We start from the raw sequence: 26667 nt of genomic DNA, 5'->3' as shown, positions 1-26667 counted from the left end.
GAAAGAAAGCCATATCTTGAACAAGTGAGAGTTAAACCTTGAGGCTTAAGATTACGAGAAAACCACCCGAGGGAAGCTTGAACGGAAGTCCCTGTAGAGCTTTTTCTCCCTGCGGTTATGTTCCTTTCTTTGGAGCCAAAAGTGAGTTTTAAAACTCGCGGCTCTGTTATGTTAAATTTCTGCAAATGAACGAACGAGCGAATCCACTTATCGTGAATCCGCTCCGCATAAAACTTGAAATTATCATTATAAATCTGTGCGGATCAACGAACGGATCCACACTCATGCATCCGTCCGTAAATCCGTTTGACTTAAACCCTCTCGGCCATTGAGACTTTTGAGATTGGACAAACGAACGGATTCGCATTCCACATCCGTCCGTTAGTCTGCTCTCCCTATTTTCGCGGAGGAGCCACGAACAGACCCAGAGTACTGACACCGCTCGTGAGTCCACCCAATTTCTTTTAGGATTTTTAGCTTGTTTTGGAGACCTTTGACTACACTTATATGTGATGATTATGTGCCTATACCCTAGATCGGACACCCCGTTGTGTGACCCATTTGTGGGAACCACCTAAGTCTAGTCAATACCTTGAATTGAAAGAGGTTAGGACTTGTACCCGACTGGGCCAGCTAATAAAAGTAGCAGGCATTGGTAACCGCTGTGACTCCTCTCTTACATAAAGGAAGAAGAGTTACCTTTGAGGATAAAGACCTTCGATCCTATGAATTTAAAGACCCGAACCTTATGGATAGAGAAACCTAAACCTATACGGGTAGAGACCCTCAATGGGGTGCGTAGGAAAGGAAAATAATAGGATGGTTTATTTGAGTAAGCCATAAAGGTCACGTGTATTTGGAAGTCATTCATAACACCTCAAGCTAGTGACGACTCTATTTGAACTTTACTTGGTCCATCCAAACCTTGTTTAGACTCATAGAGAAAGTCCTACACCGTGATTTGACTTTCCAAAAAAAAAAAAAAAAAAGAGAGACTTAGTGAACCGTACCTGAGAACTTCTTGTTCTTGTGGATTGATCTAGATGACAGATATGTCCATAGGGATGTGAATGTAATTATTGAATTTATGCCTACATATTGGTGTGATAAATATATATAGATATACCTTAGAACCTTGGACTTGTGTGACTAGAGTGATTCTCTGGTACTACAAGTATGACCTTACCTCGACCTTGTTGTGTAACTAGTTGATGCCCTGACCTTGGTTGACCAAACCTTAGGGTAATGAATAATGAATTTAATGATCAAGTAGGTTAAATTATTGAGACATGCTTGAAGAGTTGACTTGGACCAAAACTATTAAAAGGTTATTGGTTCTCGAAAGAGGACTGATGTGGATTCTTCCCTGTGGGATAACTGTGTAGTAGGTTTAAAGGTTGTGAAAGCTAAAACTGAAGGATGTAACAAGACCTTCTCCAACGACAGATATGAATGGGGTAATGGATCACCAAATGCGTTCCCTCCGTACTGGGAGTGAATAATAGGAGATTCCATCAATATTCCAAATCATTCTAAAGTTGGGTTAGGTAATGAGACAACCAGATGTGAAAGCCTTCAGAATGTGAACCCTATGTTGGGGCATGGAAAGGTTAAGTCTTGTAACCCAAGAATGACCAGAGTAGTGAAGGCTAGAATGGTATCACCGATCTGGAAGATTTAGGGAACTCTGTTCCTTGAGACTTAACTTAGTAGTTGGAACCCTGTTTTTCTAGGGTTATTGTGAACCACACCCCCGTGGTAATGTGACCCTGTAAGGAAAAGAGAATTGTGGAACCTGACTTGCTGTGCCACGTAGGCACTGCCTCATCTTGACCCGACCTTTGACTTAGTTCAAGATGTGGGTGACTTGGGATGTTGTTATCCAACAGCCCTTCTCACTTAAGACCCTAGTTGCCTCAAATTTCGGGGACGAAATTTCTTGTAAGGTGGGGAGGATGTTACACCCGCACCCCGGATCATAATTAATTATTATTTCTTTCCCGTGACGTGTGGTTATCACTGCCACGTATGCTGGTGAGCTGTTCTCACTGGTGGTCAAACCCAGCTACAAAATTATTGACCACAGTGCGGGTTTACCTGTGGAGGAAACTATTCGGGGTCATAGGGGACAAACCATGACAAGGAAATAGTAAGTTCTAGCCCTTAAGGTTATTTATTTACCCTTTCTCTTGATGCCCTCGAAGTACGGGTCAAGATTTGGACAGCCCGGGCTATTTTAGTTGAGTTGAGAATATTCCATTTGTGGGTCCCACTTATTTAAGGGAGCGTGTGATGGGCTTATAATCCCATGGTGGATGGACCCATCCCCAAGTGGGTTCTTTTCTATTTGAAATCTGTGGGCAAGCCCATTTAGTTAAGAGGCCCATTTGACTCTATTTGACCCATCTAACTTAGAGTACCCATTTAACTCTTGACCCATTTAACTTAAACTATCCATTTAGCTATTTGACCCATTTAACTTAGAGGATCCAAGGTCCATTTTCTTTAAATAAGACAAAGGGGGGGGGGAGAAGCATTCATTTCATTTCTTCTCCCATCTAACCTAAATCGTGGAGGAGAGAAAGAGGAGAGAAAGGAGAAAGAAGAAAGAAGAAAGAAGGAAGAAGGAAGGAGAGAAGGAGGAAGAAGGGTGGAGAAACTTGGTTGGAGGTTGGAAGAGCACTTCTTGGAGCCTCAACATGGAGCCTTCTATATTGGGGGTAGGTAAGCCATTCAATCCCATCTCTTTTCTTCTATTTTGGGTTTTGGGGTTTGGGAAATGGGAGAAATTCGACCTAGGGTTCTCTTGGAACCTAAGGAATCGATGGAACCTCTAAACCTAGACTATGGTGGAGTTATTTCACTCCATTACAAGCCCTAAGCCTAAGTAATCTCTTTCCATTTAAGAAATTTAAGGTTTCTACCATATTATGTCCTAATTTAGGTTCTCTTTGTTTTCTCTTAAATCCATGGGATTACATGGACCTAATGAGGTCTTAGAACCCTAATGGACCTAGGAGGAAGTTTTTTTGAAGCCTCCCTACCTTTAAACCCCTTGGAAAATGAATCCCTAGTGAGAAACCCTTCAATTTTCGGTTCTGCAGGTATGTGGTTTTACACTCGGATTCAGTTTTCTGAAACCACATCTGCATCCGACCTTGACTAAAACTATCCTAAGCCCCTGGTTAGCTAGGATTTACATGTGGTTTCAGACCTGCAAGAAACCACCCTGAAATTACCTCCCTGAAAAGGCCCCTGTGAAGCTCGGATTTACACTCGGATTCAGTTTTCTGAAACCACATCTGCATCCGACCTTGACTAAAACTGTCCTGGGCCCCTGGTTTCCTAGGATTTACACTCGGATTCAGTTTTCTGAAACCACATCTGCATCCGACCTTGACTAAAACTGTCCTGGGCCCCGGGTTTCCTAGGATTTACATGTGGTTGCAGAATTTGGGCATGAAACCACTCCTGCAACCACTCTACTTCTGAAACCTTATACTTAAATGATTTATGGGAGACCTTTTGGGGATCCGTCCCTTTACTTAATTAACCCTATTTTCACTCTTTATTTAGGTTTAAAGTTTTCATCTTGTGACGTGTTACTTGATTTCGGCGACAACTCATAACATCGGGGCATAACACATATTGTGAGTGGGTTTGGTTGTTTGGGCTTGATATTATTATTGCATTGTATATTATGTCATCATTATAAATTATTAAGCATGCTTGCGCATATTGCATATTTTTATATATGAATGTTATGATGTTGATTGGTAATGTTGTACCTTGATGGGTCTCGGTGCCGGAACCCCGAACACTATATACATTATGAAGAAATTATGTTGAATGTCATGTTGAACTGTATGCGCCGTGCCGTGCTGGTAACCGGGCACTAAACCAGATGAAAAGTTGATGCGCCCGGATTACCTCTCGGGACGATAGGACTTGCATGTAGCTGTGGCTAGGATTTTACACCCTTATGCTACGACCCTTACCAACAGGGGTTTAGGTGTTGGGTAATCAGTACACCGGATTCTGTGGAGGTGGGAGAGGCCAGTCATGGTAGTATTGGTTATCAGGGGTCTGCCACTGAGTGGTCTTGGAGGCTTCGATCGGCGTAGGTCCCACGTGACAATTGAGGTTTCATTGTGGCGATAAGTTAAGTGACCCACAGTGTCTCCCGAGTTGTCACAGTAGCATATGCCATTGACTTAGTTGTGATGTTAGGTGAAAAATTTACTTAACATATGCATGCATCATTGGACTATGTGAATTGTGTGTTTGTGCATCCCCATCCCCTCACTGGCTCAGTGGAGAGCTAACCCCCTCGTGTACACAATTTTTAGATTATGATGCAGGTACGGAGGAGCCGGAAGCTGTGTTAGAGGAACATGGCAACGGGTGTCCTTGTGACGATTGTGCCTACGGGCCGTGAGAATTCTAGGGACTTGTTCCCCTTTTGTTTATTTTAGGGCGTAGGCCCATGTATAAACATTTACTACTATACCCTTGTTGATCATTATTAGATGGAAATGAAAAATGGATTAACTACAGTATTTATCATCTAGGCTTTAATCATCTTGTAACTATTGATTTTATACGCTTCCGCAAAACTATTGATCTTTTGGAATGTAATATTTTCCTTTCCGCACTCTGATATTATATTGTTTTAATATTGGTTATGACTGTGCGTTGGGACACTGTGTCAGTGATCCTGGCAGCTTAGTAGGATGACACGCGTCGTCCTAGTCACCCCTTATAATGTATTGTATCCCTTGTCTGGGATGGGGGCGTGACAGACCCTGTCCAACTCTCCCATTTGTTAGGGATAGAATATGCAGTAAATTCTCCCATTTTTTCTGAATCCGATCTACCCCCAGCTACAAGTTCGGGTTGATAGTGGTTCAACTCTGAATGTGTTGCCCATTCGAACAATCAAGTGTCAGGGTATAGATCTAGCAAGTTTGAAGCAATCAACACAAGGTTACCATGTGTGTAAGACAAGTTTGAAGCCATCAACACGAGATTTTGGTCCTACAAGTTCTTTGGTCTTTAGAGGTTTTGTGAGAGATCTCTTGTGCTCTCAATCTGCTTATCTACCTTCTTAGAGGTGAATCTTGTTTCTCTTACAATTTGAAGAGTGTTGTTACCTTGTGTGTAAGACATAAGAAGAATCGCTTGGTGATTATACTTAAGGTTGGGTGTGATCCATTTAGAAAACACTTGGATTGATGTTGAACCATTGAAAAATATCTAAAGGTTTGTACCACTATTAGAGTTTAATTGCCATCAAGAAAACAATTGAAAGTAAAAATAAAAACCAAGGTGGTAGAGTAGCACTTGGGAGTGGATATAGGCAAAGTTGCCGAACCACTATAAAATCGTTCTCTCTCTCTCTCTCTCTCTCTTTCTCTTGCGTGATTTTCTCTTTTCCATTACTTCTTCTTGAATGTGGGTATGAGTTCATGTTGGATATAAGCATAAAAAACATACATATAAATATATATGTACCAAGGAGGTTAGATTACTTATCTTAATGTAGACAAATCGAGGTTGATGACGACTATCTCAAGCATCATATAACGCATCATAAGTCTAAAAAACCATGAAGAAACTAGAAGAATTGGTGGAGCTGAATTGTGACAAAAGTCATTTTCCTTAAGACTGTAGACGTCTTCTATGGTGCAACCAAGTCCTTGCAATAAGCCTTCAAAATAAAACAACACTCCAAACGAAGCTATTTAGTAATGATGCATTTCGAATACTAGGCTACTAAGGACACAGAGAGTTGCACTCAATTGGATATAAACAGCGGAGAAATAAAGCTACGAGGAAAAACAAAAAAAGTTGACTAAAAATTATTAGAGAAATAGGCAAGACTTTTCTCTTTATATAAGAGAAGAAAAGACACTCCCAAGGGATGTCTCTAAAGGATATGTCCACAAATCATGTCTACTTGTTGTTGACCATTCAAACAAGTCTTCCAATAGGCACACCCATGAAAAATTATCTCCTCTAGTTCCTTGCATGGCCTAGTTCCCCAATTTCTCTAATAGAGGATGGTGGACCCCACTCGAGCAGAGTGTTTGGGCAGGGGTAGGGTGGTCATTCCAGTCCCCTTGTTAGAGGAACTGGGAAATTGGGCCGAGCAGGGAACTAGAGGTGATAAAGATCCGCACACCCATTTCTCATTTAGGTGTTTATTTAGGAAACGACAAAACCCTCTAATAAACCTTCTATAAAAAATAACAATATTCTAAATCAAATATTTTAGAACCATTTAATATTCCAACCGTTCAAAGTATTATAGTTTCCATGTTTAGTTTCCTTGAAAATTTTTGAACTTTAAGTTCAATTTATAGAAATCCAATTCATCCCCTCTTGAGTTGTATTCCGATCTTACAAAAATCATAAGAGAAACCAAGACTCTTAACAAATCTATATCGTAATTAACAATTAGAATCTCACCAAACACTGTGACAAAAAATGGGTAAAAGTTAAGGATTAAAAAAAGGAAACAATAGAAACCTAGCCCATTTCTTTATAAATACCCAAGCATAAAATTAGTACGCTAGAACAAGGGAAAGAAACTCCTCCCCAAAATCCCAGGCTAAAGCATTCTAAGAGTTTTATTTTTCATTTTTTTAGGGTGAATAAAATAAATTTTTAAAAAAGAACATAAAATACAAATCCAATATGTAGGAGAGAAGCCAATTTAGCGAAAAACTAAGAAGCACCACAAGATCCTTAACAAGGCAAAAGAGAAGAAAATACAAAGACCATATGATCACCAACAAATTAAGTTTTCCATTTCTTAGAACGAATGTAGTTTGGAATAAAATCGTAAGTAGTGACTCGCGAACCTTTGACGTATGAATTGAAAAAATCTTGAAGTGTTTGCTTTAGTAAGAAATGCCCACAAAAGGATTTGAGTTGAAGATGATGCTTCAATAGATTCCAACGTTCAGTCACAAGAGCTTCAAGGCATTTCAGTCGAGAGCGCAAGAGGGGTTGGGATGAATTTTTATCTTTTCCTGTTACTGCAACGTGCGGCACTGCAGAGACCATGTGGCACAGTGGACCCCACATGATGCACATGGCCTATGCAGTCACCACACGATACATTACTGCACCGTGCAGTAACGGGAGAGGATAACGATTCGGATTGGGGTATGTTTTCATCGGGTTTTCAAGGACCACAAAATCCATATTGTTTCTAAAATTTGTTCTTGGGAGTGAAAAACATGGGTAACCATGTTTATCAAAAAACGGTCTTGGGATGATAAAAGCTCTGGTTCGTTCTTTGGGCACAAAAATACGTTTTAAAGTTATAAAACACTTTATTCCATAATTTTGTTCTCAAATAGAATAAAGAACAGAAAAAATGGTCTCAAGAGCGTTACCAAACGGGTTCTTAGCGAACAAAGTTTTATTCATTAGAGATGAAAGTTTGAGATTCAATACGTACTCCAGTTTTTTATTTTTATGTTTTTTGCAGTACAAATAGTTGATCACCAAGCTTTCTTAGGGATTAAATTCTTGTCCTTATTTGTTATTACCCCAAAATAATTTTCTGTTTATGGCATTTAAATCATTAAGAACTGAAGGGAGGAAGTAGAAAATAAGACATGAAATATTGTGGCATATATGGCTGCAAGGATTGATTGAATAAGAGTATGTTTATCCCCTAAGTTGACCATCTGTGCCCACCCGGGCAGGGTACTCGGGCAATGAGTAGGGCAGTCATTTAACCCCTGGCTGCACATCGGCCGCTTGAACAGGTGACAGCAGAGGATCCAAAATTGTTACCAATCGGTGTTGTAAGTCACTTCTATTGTTTCCTTAGCTAGGATTAATGTTAGTTGACCTACTTGATAAAGGACCAAGAAGCCATATCAAGTCCACTCTGGCCTGGATGAAGGCTTAATTCGGCTGCTGCTTGAAGCTGGACCAAGGCATGTACTACACTCACAAGCGCGTTTGAGAGGATTTTTTTTTTGTTTTTTTAGTGTTTGATAAGATTTGGCCTTTTGAGTGTTAGGTGTGTGGTTGTGTGTGAAATGTGAATGGGTATGCAATAATGAATAATTATCAGTTCCAATTCGTGGGCACCTCCCATTCCTCTAATAGGGGGAGTGGATCCCACCTTGGGCAGTGTTTTCGGGCAGAGGTAGAATGGTCATTTCTGCCCCCATGTGAGGAATTGGAGAGGGGCAGCGAATTGGAGGGGATAACGATTCATGCAATAATAGTGGTAGTATTTGAGAAGGGAGAAGTGGATTGATGTTTTTCAGGAGAAAGTTCGTAGACTTCAAAGGTTTGGGTCCTTGCATGTGACGTGCTCTTAGGCTCTTAGCTACTCGATTAAATTTGGAAGAGAATGGAAAAAAGTTCAAAGGTTTGGGTCCATAGGAGGCGTGTGACGTGCTCTTAGCCACTCAATTAAATCTGGGATTCAATCCCAAACTCTTTCTGGCGATAGCTTCTGAGGCTCTAGAGAAAAATCACGCAGAATTTTTACGAGATTGTATGAGTGTTGAAATTTTTTTCTTCTATTGTAAAAATCAGTGTTGACTGACGGAAAAGGATTCTGTCCAATCATGGTGGGAGCTGGATCGTCTAATCTTATTAAACGATAGGAAAAATAGGGATAAAATGATCATTTCACATGTAGGCCCCCACCTATCACGATTGGATAGAAATCAAGTCCCTGACTGACTGGCGCAAGTCAATCTACATGGTACAACATTTTTAAGTTTCATTGCGACGGGTATGGCAGTTATTTCTCCCTCTTTGTCTCGGATTCGGATTGTCTATGGCCATGGTTCTGGCCGCCATTGTCTTGCCCAGCCTTAGGAGAGCGCCACGTGATTTTAGAAGGGGAAGGGGCATCTAACGGTTAAATTCAAAGAGGTCTACTTTAATGAATGGATGACACTAAATCAATGACCAACCTAAACATCTGAACAACCCGTTTTGGTTTGATAACATGAACCATATGTAATTCTTCCAGCGTGCTTGTATTGATAACCCCGGAAATCTCGGTTACTTGCGGAGCCCTTTATGGAATTTTCTAGTTGTAACTGTATTTTCAATAGAAACTAAAAAAAATCTAACATGCACTTTTTATGACAAATAGAGGTGAAAATGGAATTTCATCCAAACACATCCCACTCTCTCTCTCTCTCTGACTCTCGTCTCTCCTCATAAATTCAATCAAGTGGTTTACGATCTGAAACATTCGAATCCCCTACCTTGACTTTTGTTGCTACGTACAAAAGTCCCAAAATAACTTTTCCTACGATGTCCATTACTCCACCAGGTCTCAAATGGGTCACTTGGGTTATTTGTGCTTTCTCTGGCTTTTCCTAGCTTCTTCTTCATCTACTATTACTTTAATATGAACGAGGACTTGGGACTTGAGAGGCGAGGAATTGAGTCAATTTAAACGTTTTGGATGTGCTAGAATGAAATTCTATTGAAAATACAAATATGTGAAATTTTGATTTCTTTTAGTCCAATCATCTTGTTATACCCAATATAACTATTCAATTAGATTACATTTGAATTTTTATCTCATACAATTCTGACACCCTCCAATCCCCCTACAATCCCTCAGATTGGGAGCTGAAATGACCACTTACCCACTGTCTGGACACACTTCCCAAGGTAGTGGGTAAGTGGTCATTTCACTCCCATGTGAGGGATTGTAGGGAATTGGAGGGTGTCAGAATTGTAGGTGATAATGATTCGATTACATTACGTTGGCAGAAGAGGACCATGCCCCCATAATAAGCAGAGAACATCGGATCACTTCCGTGTTCTAACCCGTCGAGGGACCTACTGAAAACAGCGCAATCCACGACATCGGCATGGAGCATTCTCTCCTTATGGCAACCTATCTCTTTAAGGAAACTACTAGAAATGCACTATCATGATCCCTGAAAGGGACTCTACTCCAGATTCCCTTGCTAAAGACGAAGCCTATCATATTGGGGATTCTCACCTTCACTGACTCGATGGGTCACGAACCCTACATAAGCTCAGGTATAACCTTGTATGTATTATCTGAATTATTCTCAATTGTTGCTTAGAGAGATCTGACTTAAGCATCAGAGAATCCCGTTAGGACAAACCGACTCTCTGGTGTTTACCCTTATCCTCTGTGCAGATCTAAACGTAGGAGGACCCATCTTGGAGATTTCTTGACACAACACCTCTATTTGACAATGTAGGTATTTATTACAACTAGACAATTTCATAAAGGGATCCTCTACAAAGAAAATGCCGGGAGAGAAAAATAAAGATAATATTTGGTAAAAACTCCTCGATCGACCAACCCAATTCCAAACGTACCTTTTTATTCAGATGTGCTAGCTAGATCTAGATGGTAGCACCAAACACAAGTCTTAGTGTGACACTTCATGCCATCCGATTCACAACTGTATCTCTCCCATTTTGGTTACCCAATCCCCTTGATTGTACATACCATTTAGGAATATTCTCTTGATTGTATATTGATTGTACATTTCATATTGTTAGAACTTTCAATTTGTATATATTCCCCATTGGGATTATAATGAAAACACACTGATGCAATTGCATCTTCTCGTCTTTTATTATCTTGGTATTATCTTTGTATCATGGTATCATCAGTTTAGGTCTCTAGCATCGATTCTGGTTCTTTTTCCATGGGTACCGAGAATGCATATGCTTCGTCCACCATGCCGGTGTTACCGATGTCCTCTCCATATTATCTCCATTCGAGTGATCAACCTGGAGCATCCTTGATCCCATCTAGTAACCATCCCTTGATCAATCTTGTTGGTAAGGATTTCTGTTTCAATTCAGTTAATAACTGGATCCTGGCTTCTGGGGCTACTGATCACATTGCTTTTGATAAATCCTTATTTTCCACTTTGCATATTGCTTCCAATTCTCATCCTATCATATTACCTAATGGTTCCACCGTTCCTGTTACCCATACTGGTAGTATTTCTTTATTTCCTGGTTTTGTTCTCGATCATGTCCTCCATGTTCTTGCCTTTCGTTTTAACTTACTCTCTATTTCTAAACTTACAAACTCTTCTCATTGTTCGGTAATTTTTTCTGGTGCTTCTTGTGTTATTTAGGACCAACAATCGAAGAGGATTATTGCGATGGATAAACGGCATGGAAGACTCTATTTCCTCGAATCGGTCCCACCTTCACCTTTTGTTTCGGTCAAACCAATAATGGATTTCCCTTTAAACTTCCCTCATATCCATCTCCACTCCCCCCCCCCCCCTCCATATCCCCTACCCCAAGGTTACCCCGGCAACAATTACACAAAATACCACCCCAAATTCTCGAGGAAAAAGACACATGCTTGGCGTTTTTCAACCCATCCTATTTTTTTTTTGGTTGAAGAGAATTTCATTGAAGAATGAAATAAACGGATTACAGCAAGCTTTCTATCCAATTGGAATAGCAAAACTAGGATCGGATATAGGTCAAACAATCCTATCCGTAATGGATTGAGCCCTCCTGGCAAGGGTATCTGCCATAACATTCGCAGCCCTTGAAATATACTGGATAAGTTCTAATTTCATTGGTTCTCTATCCGGTTTAATTCGGTTCAAAATCAGAAAAACATTTATAGAAAACAAATGTACCAAATGAACATATACAACCACCTTCTCTGTTTTAGATATAAAAGAGAAAGCAATCATTGAAACTTTAAAAAATTTTTAGACTAACTGATACATAAAATTATATGTAACCATGTGGAAATTTAACCTTGTGCTCGAACTTTCTGCACTCCTTTTTTCAAAAAACCTCAAAATTCATGACCCTGGAAGGGCCTTCGTTATTCTCTATGATACCAGCAAAGAAAAAACAAGTAAAGAGGAGGAGAGGGAGATCGATGAAGAACACTCTCAACACCCAATAATGAACACCTGCCCATTTGAGTGTCTCCAAAACCGGTACTACAAATCATATATAAACTAGTTGTGAATCGAATAACAAAAACCAAATAGAAACCATATCAAATGCAAAACGATTATGATTCTTGCAGTTCCTGTCCGTTCCGGTTTTGATTTCACATTGTCAAAATATAAATCACACCAACTGAATAGCCAAAACCGGACCGATTGAAACCCTTAGTGCCAATGCCCGCATGAGTTTAAGAGTTTCTCATTAACAAATAAAGGTAATCCTAGATTAAGACTTAAGCTAATTGCACAAGTTTACGTACTACAGTATTTAAACCCTTATCCAGGATTCGGGCATGACCGCATGAGTGCATGGCATGAGTCATTGGAGTGGGGATTGTTCTTTAAAAACCAAAGTACAGCGTAGGAATCATTCTCAACTAATCAGTGTATAACCAAAATTTGATATAAGATTGTGACATTGATTGACACATCATATCATAATGTTCTATGTTTCAAAGCAGTACAAGGCACTGCTAAAACTAGTGAGCGAGGCCCAGAACCAAAGTCAAGCAAAGAAGCTCCATTGCAGCACAATCAGAACCCTTACAAACCCAGATACTTTTCTCTCAAACAATCTCATTAGCGTTTACTCTAGATTGGGCAGCTTAGCTTACGCTCACCGCACGTTCGATCAAATCACTCAACCTAGCTAACATCTTCTCATGGAATACCATCCTATCTGCCTATTCGAAGGTTGGTCGCTGTTATAAGTTCTGATTGATCATTTGCCATGATCTCACTCCTTCACAATGGCTAGAACACAATCATCCAGGAACAATGTAAATAATTAAATCACATACCTGTTTGGTCGTTTGATGAAGACTTGATTCTCTTCATAGTAGCAATCAACGATCTCATTTCCTTGGATGTTGATTTTCTACAGCCTTCCACTTGGAGAGATCCTTTTCTATCTTGTGAGCAGAATAGAAAACTCCTACGTATGTGTGTAAGTGGTGGTTGCGGGGAACAACATTAAATATATATAATCTCGGACTTAATCCATCCTCACAATGAACGGTCTAGATTAAATTCCCTTTAAGTGAATCAATATGGGTTCAATAAATCAAGTCATAATAATTGGGTCCAAAACCCAACAGTCGTCTCTTTGACATGCAAGAAATCTTTAATCGAATGCCCGATCGTGATGGGGTTCCTTGGAATTCCGTTATTTTTCGGGCTACGCTTCCTGTGGATTGGGACATGATTCGGTGAAGACCTACAAAACAATGCTGAGAGATAGTGCTGAGAATCTGAATCGGATTAATTACTTTTTGCACAATACTAATCTTGTCTGCATATCTGAGTTCTATCGTATTGGGTAGACAGATTCATGGGCAGATTGTGAAATTTGGGTTTGAATCATATGTTTCCGTGGGTAGCCCTTCGGTAGACATGTACACAAAAGCAGGGCTAATATATAATGCAAAGGGGGTATTTGACGAAATGTACCAGAGAAACATAGTTCTGTACAATACAATGATCGATCACAGGGTTCTTACGGAGTGGGATGATGGATGAGGCAAAGGATTTGTTTCATAAAATGCCTGATAGAGATTCAATTTCATGAACGACAATGATTACAGGGCTTACCCAAAATGGATTGGATGCAGAAGCATTGGACGGTTTTAGAGAGATGAGATTGGAAGGCTTGGCTATGGATCAATTCACTCTTGGAACTGTCCTCACTGCTTGTGGGAGTCTTGTAGCCTTGGAATAAGGGAAGCGGATCCATTGTTATATAATAGGACTGATTATATGGATAATGTTTTTGTAGGTAGTTCTCTTGTTGACAAGTACTCCCAAGTGTGGAAGCATAAGATCTGCAGAGACAGCTTTCAAGCGAATGGCTCATAGAAATATTGTATCTTGGACGGCAATACTTGTGGGTAGGGGTGCAAGTTTGGTTCTGTCGGCCGAACTCACTCTGGCCCGCCCTGAGTCCGAACAGGGCCTGGCCTGAGATATTTGGCCCTGAGGGCGGATCAGGGCTGGAAATTTCAGGTCCTAAGTTAGGGTCGGGTCAGGCTAGGGTTGAGGCCTCGGGCTAAGCTTGGCCCGGCCTGGCCTGGCCCGACCCTGTTTTAAGTTACACTATAAAATATATATTGATATAATATATATATTATAAAATTTTTATTTTGGTAAGAATATATATTTAAAACTTTAAACGTCGCCCACATTTTGTTAAATAATATATTATATATGAAGACAATAAGTGATATAATACATTGTAGAGAAAATTACTTGGACACCCCCTAGACTATGGCCTAATAACTTACTATCACCAACGTTTCAAATAGTTACCTGACACCCCCAGAAACCTGACGGGGTTAGTCTGTAGTTAGTGTTTAATTGAAAATGTCCATTTTACCCTTATCACCTATTCAAAAGAAAACAATGAAATTGATAGATTTACCCCCTCCTCCTTTTTTTTTCTTCTTCTTCCTCCTCCTGCAACCCCACCGCCCCTACCCCTTACTGATTTCAAACCCTAATCGATTTCAAAAAATTTCTCTTTTCTTAAACAAATTTCAAATCAAAATAACCCAAAACTCTAAATCGATTTTCAGATTAAGGGTTTGAATCTGAAAATTGATTAAGGGTTTGAATCTGAAGAATGGTGGATACTGCCGTTGACGGCGGTGGAGAAGGAGCGGTAGCCGCAGATGGTCTCTCGGAGATAGAGGCGGAACAATGAAGGAAGCAATTGGGGGTTTCTCTCTCATCAGGTTTGAAATCTCTGGATATAGTTTAATAACAATGTTTGATTTTTCTTCGCTGCTAAATGCCTTCGAATAAGACAAAGAAAGGGGGTGTTTACAGATGTCTGCATTGGCTGGCCTGGTTCATTGTCTGATGACCAAGTTCTCGAGAAATCTGCTCTATACCAAAGGGCCAGTTGAGGACTCTTGAAGAGTGTTTGGATTGTTGGGAGCTCTGGGTATCCTCTAATGGCTTGGGTCTTGGTGCCTTATACCCACTGGCATCTAACTTGGACCCAACATGCCTTCAATGAGAAAATTGGGGAGATTCAATAGATTTCTAAGGATGACTTCTCGAGATTCAACCATGGCAAGAAAATTTGTAGGCTCAGTCTTATCCACCATCATGTGGACTTCCTTCTTTAGTGTGTCAGCATCCCTTTTTTTAGGGAGTCTACATTCATTTGCATAGTGATCCCACTTACCACAATTGTGGTACTTGCCCTTTTTTTGAAAATAGTCTTTTTGGCTTCCAACTGCTTTGGTTCACTTTTAGGTGGCTTTGATTTCTTAGGAAATTTTTTGGGATGGAAAACCATGTTAGCGGCTGACTGTTGTTGTTTAACTATCTCCAAGTTATTCCTAGTCCTGTTCTCATCTTCGATTCTAATGAATCGCTTGAGATCATCCAGCCCCACTTATACTTTTTTTTATACATCTCAGTTTTAAAAGAATGTCAAGTCGAAAGTAACTTAAAAATAATAGCTATCACCAACTAAGAATGCATCACAAACAGGTATTTTTTTTCTAGGTTTAATTTATACTGTAAATTCTCAAGATCAGTTACTTGAGGGAGGATTGCCTTGTCTTCCTGAAATTTGAAGTCCATGAACTTATCCACCAAGTGAGTTTTGGATAGTTCCTCCTCTTTTGCAGTTTCAAATTTACTGTAAATTTCTGTAAGTCTATCTGACAAGCAATTCAGCAAATAATCTTTACAAAATTCTTCATCACTAATCCATTGAGATTCCTCAATATCAACATAATCTTTGAAAGTATTCGTTACAGTATAGAAAATATTTAAATATTTTAGATCAAACTGAGTCTTTCGTTTCCATGTATTGAACTCAGATCCACTAAAAATTTTCAATTTGATTATCTCAAACAGAACGATATGTTTCTCCATCTCCAGAGTTGCTATATATAAAAATATTTAAAGCAGAACAATGACACCTGATAACGGTGGTGAGATTCAGTCCTCCTTCTGCAGCTGAACTGTAGTTGCAGAAAAAAAAAGAAAAAAATGTTAAAGCAGAAAGGAGAGGAAGGAGAAGAACAAGAAGGGTAAGTTGATCATTTAACTTCATAAGTTTAAGTTAAATAACTCATTACGGTAAAATGGGCGTTTCCATTTAAACACTAATAGCAGACTAACACCGTCAGATTTCGGGAGGTGTCAAATAATTGTTTCAAATATTGGTACTCATAAGTAAAATGGTCATAATACAGTGTACAAATAAATTTTTTTTTTTTTTTAATCAATCAAATCAAAGTTTTGATTAAAACTTACGGTCAAAGGGAATTTTTGCAAACAAATCAATACCTTTGACAAAAAAGCCTTTTGGCCAAAAAGGAATTCCTGCAAACTTTTTCATTTAAACCAAAAGCAATCAATTGAACACAAAAAGGTTTTCTACAAAACTTGCATATCCGTTCACAAAACCACTTTTTCCTTGAGTGAGGACAAACCCAAAAGTTGATCTTTCAAAACCATTTTTTCCTTGAATGAGGACAAACCCAAAAGTTGATCTCTCAAAGTCAGTACCGTAAAAGATTGACAGACCCAAAAGTTAATCTTACAAGAGCAAAAGCCCGAACCGTGATCTGAGACAAAGGACGTGATTACGGTGAAGCGACGTTGAGAGGAAAAGAAAAAACTCCTTAGTAGATCGGTTTCAAAATTTTGCAAAGTTTATGAACGTCACACACGAACTTCTTTGCATCTATCGGCTCCTCTGCGATTAGAGAATGAACTAGATCGGCTTCAAAAAAAAAAAAAAAAAAAAATTTTTTTGTATTTCTTTAAGATTGTTAGGGTTTAGGGTTGGTGCTTAAAGCAATATATCCTGCGTATTAAGTTTGGAATAATGCAGGCTGCTGCCTCCAGTTAATATTTATAGAAAAAAATAAGGTTTTAGATTAGATGGACTCTATCTAGTGGAGCCCACCACAACCTTATTCCTTATTCAAGTAGATTTATATTATAACATATATTAGGGTTATAAAATATACCCAACATTACCTAGAGAAACAACCAGAGATGAAGCTTCAGGATTTGCTTGTGGTTTTTGGTGCTTCTTGTGTCTTGCACAACATGAGATGAGGAATGAAGATTTTAGATTCCATACATCAATGTAACCACCCATGAAAATGCAAGGTCTGCAAAAAAGGTTCAGTTTATTTATTTTTGACTAATTAGAAGATTTTTAATTCTTTTACTTTGTCTCTATACAACATTCTTTTGCCTCCCAAACAGATAAATGGATAGGTTTTTTATTGGCTGGAGCATTCTTTGTTGGTCATAGAGAGTTACAGACTTGAATATGTATCTCACATTCCATACATCAATGCAATCACCCATGAAAATGCAAGGTCTGCAAAAAGGGTTTTGGATCAGGAAAGGCTTTGGGAGGTCACATGAGAGTTCACACACAGTCATGGCTGCCCATTTTTTTTTTTTTTTGTTGCAAGAAGAGGGGGTAAATCTGTCACTTCAATACCCTTTTAGGGTAGTTTAGGCATTACAAAAAATTAATCGATGACATCATCACTAAACTAACGGACTTGACCTACTTGAAAGAAATGGTAAACTGTAGGGGGTGTTCAAATAATTGTTTGAAAAATTGAGGAGAATAAGTAGTTAGGTCATAGTACAGGGGTGTCCAAATAATTTTCTCTACATTTTATTACAGTGTTATTTTACGTACAATTGATAATTTTCTCCTCGATCCATTCCAGCTCATGCATTTCCTTCCCCTCCCCATGAGCAGGGCCAATTAGGGTTAGCCCAACCCGACCCTAAGTTAGGGTCGGTTCGGGCCTGGGCCCAACTAAGGGGACTTAGGGTTGGTCTAAGGTTCTATAAATCCTGTCCAACCCGATCCTGTTGCAACCCTACTTATGGGTTATGTTCAAAATGAGTTTAGGGAGGAAGCTGTGAAGATTTTCTCCCGGATGCAAAGAAATGGGGATCAACCTGATGAATTTACACTAGGCAATATGGGGAATTGCCTAGATTTACCAAATAGAAAAAAGATTTACAATATTGGTAGGTATAAATTATGTTTTACAATTACAAATTACAATGTTAAAAAGATTTACCAAATCCTCATGAGTAAGAAAAGGTAAATGAACAACCTAAAATACCCCCAACATCCTTTTTCTCTCTCTCTCTCTCTCTTTCTTTCTTTTTCTCCACAATCACTCCCTCCTCCCTGAAAACCCACCTCGCGCCACCACCACCGCCGCTGCCACCCACCTCTCTCTCTCTCTCTTACCATCTTGCTCTTCTACAATTATTCATCATAGTAGATCGAAGAATTGAAGTAGGTTACTAATATATAATACATTTCTTTCTTTCTCTTTCAAATCTCTACTCTTTACTTGAAACCAGAGATTAACCGATTCAAGCATTCATGTAATAATAATAGATGAAGAAGGAAAAGAAGGAGAGAGCACAAATGAGCCAAGTGACCCATTTGAGACCTGGTGGAGTAATGGACATCTCCATAACCGTAAAGAAAGCAAGCACAGCGAAGATGATGCCCATATGCTCCAATACTACTGCTGCTGTAGTTGGTAGCTTACTGCGGCGGAACAAAAGCCCAGCTAACGATGATGCGAAGGCGAGCAAGATTAGAACGCAAAACACGTAAAATGATGATGAAAGGTTCAAATAAGTATAATGATGGTTTTCCCCCAGTCAATCACCGCCACCACCACTGGAGTATTCGAATTAATGTTGGAATAATTGTGTCGTCGGGCGTTGGGAATAATTGCCTCCTCCTCCTCCTCCTCTTCCAATGGCTGCATTATCTCTATGACAGTATCAGTAGCAGCAACAGCAGAAGAATCTATAGTAGTTGATGGTTGTGGTGGTGGTAGTGGACGACTTGGGCTTGGCCTTGGATGATTTGGTTGCCTGAAGAGGAAGAACAGATGAGTAGCAGAGAAGGAAGCTATGATCAAGGCCTTGGTACGCTTCATCACTTCCATATCGTCGTCTGCTTCGTCTCCTTCCAGTTACTCGATTCTGCTCTTCCATATATATAGCAATTGAGTTTGATGAGTTCGCTAATCTAAATTCAAACTCAATCGCCCCATCTCTTTCTCTCTCTCTCTCTCTCCTATTTTTCCACATTCACTCAACCCCCCTTAAACCGTGGTTAACCTAAGTTCAAAGTCAATCGCCCCATCTCTTTCTCTCTTTCCTATTTTGTCTCATTCACTCAACCTAAGTTACGATTTCTGCATTTTTTCCGACGACGGCTATGTCTCAAAGTAAGTTCAACGGTTCAACCTCACCTCCATGGATTCTGATTATGTTGCTGAAATAACCCTAAAAATCAGTAATCAACCAGTATTATCATGGATCCTTAAAAAAAATGAGTTTTTTAAAACAGAGATTGATAAGAATATAGAATCAAATCTAGCTGATTCAGATCCAATTTGACTGGGATCGGAAATTCCCGGCCAGAACCATATGTATTATTCAGATTGCCATAAACCCTTGACAATCGAAAGGAAAATCCCACACATAAATGGTTTAATAGATATAATTGTTACAGTCGACCCACAGCCAATGAAGAAAAAAAAAAGGACCGAGTATTTTGGAAAGATTGTTGCACATGGTTTCAAATGTGCAGACCCTACAGAAATCAACTGGGCTTTGTGAATACCCAAATACCCTACGAAATCCGAGCTTTCTCCTGGCCTCTTCTGCTAGGGTTTTTAGGAGATGGATTGGTTTCTATCTCTCTCTCTCAATGTTTTATTTGCTATTAAAATGAAAACCAGATGATTACATTGATTGGATTTAATTTCTTACGACGGTCATCTGAGACACTATTGTGTCAATATTGATGTATAATCCAATGTTTTCTAATGGCTTTTCTCATCTCTTGAATTTGTATTTTATTTTTCTTATTTTTAATTTTTTTCCGGAGTTTTACTCAAATGAGTATAATGATGATGATCTTAAAGCTACCGATGCTTTCATGATTGGATAAAATCCTCCTACTCATTCTGAATACTCACTCACTCAACATATAGTTAATGGTGCTATGGTTTGGTCTTTTTTTTTTTTTTTTTTTCCTTCAATTTGGATTTCAAGTAATCATATTATCAAGTCAGTACAATGACGAGATATTGAACTCGTACCATGAGCTTGAAAGATCCTGTTAAAAATAATTTAACGGAAAATATCATCCCCCTCCCCCTCTAAGTTTGCCTAATATCAATTCAGTACCCGAGTTTTGAAAAATATTTACCCCCTCCCCTACTTTATAAAGATTATATCAACCGTACCCTAAGTGACTGACGGTGTTAAAATAAGAATTTAAAAGACGATATTACCCTTTAATTGGAGTTAAAAAAGGTTTCTGGAGTGGGACCCATCCCTTCTTCATTTTTCTTCTTCTTCTTCTTAAACCCCATAATACCCTTAATATTATTTTATTCCAATTTTACCCTCCTCAACCCCAAAACTCCTTTTGCGGCTTCTTCCCAAAAAACCCCGTGTTCTTCTTCTTCAACCCCAAAACAAGAACCTTGAGTGTATGAATTCATCCAGCGCGCAAGCTTTCCCACTGCATGTACCCTTGAGATGGTATCGCTCTTAATCGAATTCAAACCCCTAACCTACAATGGTTTTTTTAATTATAAACTGGGTTTTCCTAACTGAATCTGAATCTCTTAATCCATTCGTATTCATTCTATTTCGAAAAATCCCCAATGCGTGGCTCTTTTTTCCACCAAATCACCAAACTTAATTTCTTCTTTCTGACGGGTTGACACAAAGTTCAGAAATTTAAAAACCCTTCAACGAAGCTTAGGAATGCAATTTTGAATCAGTTCCCCTGTTTCCCACAGTTCCATTATCCAATTTGGACTTTTGGAACTGCTTAGGGGCTATTTGGAAGAATGGATTACGTGGGTCATGCATCCTACCACTTGACCTCACATCCACCGCTGCATAACAAAATCCTTTTTCTTGAATTTCTATTTTTCTTTTTTTTTTTTGTTTTTTTCATATTAGCGAGCTTCTCTGGTTTCTGGTTCTAAGTTCCTTTTCTAAGTTCCTTCCTTCCCTCTTTCTTAGAATCTCATTGGGTAGCAAATTCCTAAATGCATCCGTGTGATGGGTTGTCCAAGACTACCTTCAAGAACTGTTGGGTGATTTCTGAAAGGCTTGAAGTTTGAAGTAATATATAGTCCAGGTGTTTCATGAAGATTTTTGAACTGGGTTTTTTTCTCAAACTTGCAGTGTTTGTGTTCGTGAATGACTCTTTTTTATTTTCAGATAGGTAGAGGCATTGTAGATGTGGAGGGTGTTCTTTCCAAAATAGAAATAATTGTGGTCGTGAATGACTCTCATGGATTGACTTCCCTTGATATTTAGCTTCTTTTGTACAGATCCAATGGTTGGTTCAAACTTGCTCTTGGAAATAGTTCTTGTCAAGAACAGAAAGGAGTTGCAGAGCAAAGTTTTGAGTATAATTTGAAAGCAGAGAAATACCCAGGATAGTTGGAAGATTAGAAGACGATGCCAATGCGTCACTCTCCATCTCCCATCCCTCTCCTTCGACCCCACTGAAACCCCAAACCCACCTTCCCTTTCCCTTCTATCTCACTATATAGCAGCGAAAAAAAAGAAGTTGAAACCCTTCTCCAAACTAATCGAACTACCCCTTCTTCTCAATTTTTCCCAGAACCAACCCCACTGTCTTCCTTTTCCAAAAACCTCAATCCAACACTCCTTGGTTTCGTCAGAACCAAAAAAACAAAAAAGAGTGAGAAGAAGAAGAGCAGAGAGGGCGAGAGAGAGTACAGAACCAAAAATAGAAAACCCTTTCTCTATGTTCTTCTCCCCCCCAAAACCCCTTCGTTTTCAACCAACAAGTCTTCTCAGATTTGTCACTAGAGCACTGCTATTTTCCCGTCGTCTCGCTCGACTTCATCACTTCCGATAGGTCCAATGAAATCTCTGCAAATAAACGACATCATCATGAACATCTGAAGGCTCTGGTTTACAATGGAGGGATCTCTTCAGAGAAGACCGAAGTGTTGGGGTTGAAGAGGGCAAAATTGGAATAATATAACATTAAGGGTATTATGGGGTTTTATAAATTTTGTACATGCCACATCATCCCATTTTTAATTAGGATAGCATTTTTAAAGTAAGGGGGTAGATATTTTCAAAACATTGATGGTTGATAGAATCTTTATAAAGTAAGGGAGGGGTAGATATTTTTCAAAACATTGATACTGGATTGATATTAGGCAAAATTAGAGGGGGATGGGGATGATATTTTCCCATAATTTAATCATTTTCATTCCACAGAGTGCCACTCTTTGTATTCTTTTTCACACACTTTCATCTTGAAAAATAAGCCCTTTTTTCTCATCGATTTTTCCCTTTTTCTGCAATTTTCTCCTAATCAAATTGAAGCCCTAAAAATGGCCCGTAATTCCATTATTGCTGCTGGTATCTACCACCTTCTTGAAATTCTATTGCCTTGCCATTCCAATTCCCAGCCCTAATCTCTACTTTTGTAGCTTCATTCAGCTTGACTTCTAATTGCATAAAAGGTCAGGAAAAAGCTCAGATTTCATTGGAGATTTGGGTATTCACAAAAAACAGAGAGGAAAAACGCTGATGCTGAGGGGTTAATCAGAAGGAAGAAAAACAAATGATTAAAGATCTCAAAAACCAGAGAACCAAAAAAAAAATCAACCAGAAAAGAAAGAAAAACCTAGAAGAACAAAGAAGAGCCGCGGAGGCTGAGAACAGAGAAGATATGGAAGAAGAGGGATCGGTCTTTATTTATAGAGTTTCTGTTCGTCAATAGGATTAAGGTTTTGTGAGTCTTTAGTTAGAGGAGGTGAGGTTGAACCGTGGAAATTATTTTGGGATATAGCCGTCGCCGAAAAAATGCAGACATCGTAAGAGTGCTCCCGTTAAGGTCGAGTGAATGACGAAAAATAGGAGAGAGAAAGATGGGGCGATTGAGTTTCAACTTGGGTTAATCACGGTTTAAGGGTGGGTTTGGTTACCAATCCTGGTTAGTCTTGGGGTTACACCAACCAGGATTAATTCTTAGTTAATTTGAGGATTTTAAATGTGGACCGTTGGATTCGGAAGTACCACTTGTCAGACTCTCAGAGTGAAAATAATAATAAATAATCGATCAAGAAATGGAGAGATGTAAAATCCAATTTGGATAGGGGGTGTTTGGGTTAGGTGGCCGCTATTTTGGATGGGGGGTGTTTGGGTCATTCACAGGTGGGCTAGCTCCGAAGATCAATTAGCCCCTATTTTAGACGGGGGTGTTTGGGTCATTTCACAAGTGGGCCAACTCCGGAGATTAGCAGCTAATTTGGACGGGGTGTTTGGGTCATTCACAAGTGGGTCAGCCTCGGAGATTAGCCCTTATTTTAGACACGAGTGTTTGGGTCATTTCATAGGTGGGCCAGCTCTGGAGATTAGCCCCTATTTTGGACAGGGGCATAGATTCTCCTGATTCCAGGCCTCGTGTCAACCCTACCCTAACAGGGGCAATATGGTACAAAACTATCAATAGTGCCCAAGTGCCTTGCCCGAGCAAGGGTAAGGCAGTCCAAGCGCGCCGCCTTGAGCCTGACACTGCACATGCAGCCCGACTGCCCGGATGCACATGATCTTTTTCGGGGTTTTGGGACTTTCAGGACTCCTGCTTTTGCCGTAAAGCCAATGCGGATGCATTGATTCAAAACACACTTTCAATCAAAATTCTCAGATTATCAATCAATATATTAACCTCTATGACACTATGTCCTCATGTGGGTCATTGTAGTCCAATCATGTCATTGGACCGTCCATATTAATGGTGGCTCTTCAAAGTTCCAATCGGATGGTTATGAACTCTGGTAGGGCAGGAAGTGAGGAGGTTAAAGCAATCCTCGTTTTCAAGCAATTCTTTTTTCCCTTGAAAAAATAAACAATTTTAAAGAGCAATTTCATATCAAATAATAGAAAAAAAAAACCCTTTAAAAAATCAAGGTAATCGTAGAGTAAATATTTAAGATAATTGCACAAGTTTACTATAGTATTTAAACCCTTATCCAGGATCCGGGGCATGACCGCATGAGTGCATGGCATGACTCATTGGAGTGGGGATTGGTTTTTTTTTTTTTTTTTTGGTGAAGGGGATTGTTCTTTAAAAACCCAAAGAACAGCGTAAGAATCATTCTCAACTAATCAGTGTATAACCAAAATTTGATGTAAGATTGTGACATTGATTGACACATCATATCATAATGTTCTATGTTTCAGAGCAGTACAAGGCACTGCTAAAACTAGTGAGCGAGGCCCAGAACCAAAGTCAAGCAAAGAAGCTCCATTGCAGCATAATCAGAATCCTTACAAACCCAGATACTTTTCTCTCAAACAATCTCATTAGCGCGTACTCTAGATTGGGCAACTTAGCTTACGCTCACCGTACGTTCGATCAAATCCCTCAACCTAACATCTTCTCATGGAATACCATCCTATCTGCCTTTTCGAAGGCTGGTCGCCTCTTTGAAATGCAAGAAATCTTCAAGCGAATGCCTGATCGTGATGGGGTTTCTTGGAATTCCGTTATTTCGGGCTACGCTTCTTGTGGATTGGGATATGATTCGGTGAAGACCTACAAATCAATGGTGAGTGATGGCCCTGAGAATCTGAATCGGATTACTTTCTCCACAATGCTAATCTTGTCTGCATATTTGAGTTCTATCGTATTGGGTAGACAGATTCATGGGCAGATCGTGAAATTTGGGTTTGAATCATATGTTTTCGTGGGTAGCCCTTTGGTAGACATGTACACAAAAGCTGGCCTAATATTTGATGCAAAGAGGGTATTTGACGAAATGTATGAGAGAAACATAGTTCTGTACAATACAATGATCACAGGGTTCTTACGGAGTGGGATGATCGATGAGGCAAAGCATTTGTTTCATGAAATGTCTGATAGAGATTCAATTTCATGGACGACGATGATTACAGGGCTTACCCGAAATGGATTGGATCTAGAAGCATTGGACGTTTTTAGAGAGATGAGATTGGAAGGCTTGGTTATGGATCAATTCACTTTTGGAACTGTCTTCACTGCTTGTGGGAGTCTTGTAGCTTTGGAACAAGGTAAGCAGATCCATTGTTATATAATTAGGACTGAATATATGGATAATGTTTTTGTAGGTAGTGCTCTTGTTGACATGTACTCCAAGTGTGGAAGCATAAGATCTGCAGAGACAGCTTTCAAGCGAATGACCCATAGAAATATTGTATCTTGGACGGCAATGCTTGTGGGTTATGGTCAAAATGGGTTTAGCGAGGAAGCTGTGAAGATTTTCTCCCAGATGCAAAGAAATGGGGTTCAGCCTGATGAATTTACACTAGGCAGCGTGATTAGCTCATGTGCTAATCTAGCAAGTTTAGAAGAGGGTTCACAGTTTCATGCTCATGCCCTTGCATTGGGTTTGGTTACTTCTCTTACAGTTTCCAATGCACTCATTACCTTGTATGGTAAATGTGGAAGTCTTGAAGATTCTCACCGCTTGTTTAATGAGATGCATATCAGAGATGAAGTTTCTTGGACTGCACTTGTTTCGGGGTATGCCCAGTTTGGAAAAGCCAAGCAGACAATTGAGTTATTCGAAAGGATGTTGGCCGATGGCTTGAAACCCGATGGAGTTACCTTCATTGGAGTTCTTTCAGCTTGCAGTAGAGCAGGACTGGTGGACAAGGGATATGAGTATTTTCATTCCATGGTGCAAAAACATGGAATAATGCCAACTTCAGATCATTACACATGCATGATAGATCTTCTTAGTCGAGCAGGGAGAACAGAAGAGGCAAAAGATTTTATAGAGAGGATGCCTTGTTGTCCTGATGCAATTGGATGGTCAACATTACTTAGCTCATGTAGACTTCATGGTAACTTGGAAATTGGGAAATGGGCAGCTGATTCTTTGCTAGAATTAGAACCAGAGAACCCTGCAAGCTATGTTTTGCTCTCAAGCATGTATGCTTCTAAAGGGAAATGGGATGATGTTGCTCGTTTAAGAAGAGGCATGAGAGATCGAGGAGTGAGGAAGGAACCCGGTTTTAGTTGGATTAAATATAAGAATAGGGTCCACATATTTTCAGCTGATGACAGATCAAATCCATATTCAGACCAGATATATGCTGAACTGGAGAAGCTCAACCAAAAAATGGTAGGGGAAGGTTATGTACCTGACATGAGTTCTGTTCTCCATGATGTAGAAGCAGCAGTGAAAATAAAGATGCTTAGCCACCATAGTGAGAAACTAGCAATTGCTTTTGGGTTGATTTTTATACCTGCTGGCTTGCCTATACGAATTGTTAAGAATCTCAGGGTCTGTGGGGATTGCCACACTGCAACTAAATTTATTTCTAAGATCACCCAGCGAGAGATCCTTGTAAGAGATGCTGTCAGGTTCCATCTGTTCAGAGATGGAACATGTTCATGTGGAGATTTCTGGTGATGTGGTTTTGCTTTGCCAGAAGTGAAAAACTTGAGGTATATTAAACCAGAAATTCCGACTGGTGGGACTTGAATCCAGAAATTCGTTTGCACACCAAGAGATATCGACCTGCTTCATTTCAAATGGTGTGCCAGTTTGTAGGGTAGCATCAGAAGGGTATGGTGCCTGCGATGCAG

At 39.6% G+C, this 26667-nt stretch overlaps 1 protein-coding gene, 1 long non-coding RNA gene and 2 other non-coding genes across 4 annotated transcripts in view; 3 read left to right on the top strand and 1 right to left on the bottom strand.

Annotated features, from left to right (window-relative positions):
* LOC122664804 overlaps positions 1-9830 on the bottom strand; it is a 28798-nt gene extending 18968 nt beyond the window's left edge. Inside the window, exons 1-2 of the long non-coding RNA XR_006333379.1 lie at positions 9818-9830; positions 9565-9578 (exon numbers count right to left, since the gene is read on the bottom strand). This is a non-coding gene — a long non-coding RNA (uncharacterized LOC122664804). The remainder of the gene's footprint in view (positions 1-9564; positions 9579-9817) is intronic.
* Positions 9831-19752: 9922 nt separating this feature from the next.
* Positions 19753-19852, top strand: LOC122666426. The gene has a single exon (XR_006333616.1). It is a non-coding gene; the product is annotated as a small nucleolar RNA Z161/Z228 (small nucleolar RNA).
* Positions 19853-19922: 70 nt separating this feature from the next.
* Positions 19923-19991, top strand: LOC122666400. The gene has a single exon (XR_006333592.1). It is a non-coding gene; the product is annotated as a small nucleolar RNA Z105 (small nucleolar RNA).
* A 4229-nt stretch (positions 19992-24220) lies between these two features.
* Positions 24221-26527, top strand: LOC122663788 (putative pentatricopeptide repeat-containing protein At1g68930). Its single transcript, XM_043859434.1, has one exon. It carries the CDS (start codon positions 24260-24262, stop codon positions 26489-26491), a length of 2232 nt encoding a protein of 743 aa, XP_043715369.1. The 5' UTR covers positions 24221-24259; the 3' UTR covers positions 26492-26527.
* The last annotated feature ends 140 nt before the right edge of the window (positions 26528-26667 follow it).

The sequence above is a fragment of the Telopea speciosissima genome, chromosome 6 (genome assembly GCF_018873765.1).
Source record: "Telopea speciosissima isolate NSW1024214 ecotype Mountain lineage chromosome 6, Tspe_v1, whole genome shotgun sequence".
NCBI lineage: Eukaryota > Viridiplantae > Streptophyta > Magnoliopsida > Proteales > Proteaceae > Telopea > Telopea speciosissima.
This window is presented reverse-complemented; position numbering and strand designations above follow the sequence as displayed.

Bases quoted from the DNA above. Each gene is read 5' to 3' on its own strand.
- LOC122663788 (XM_043859434.1), top strand. From the start codon at position 24,260: ATGTTCTATGTTTCAGAGCAGTACAAGGCACTGCTAAAACTAGTGAGC.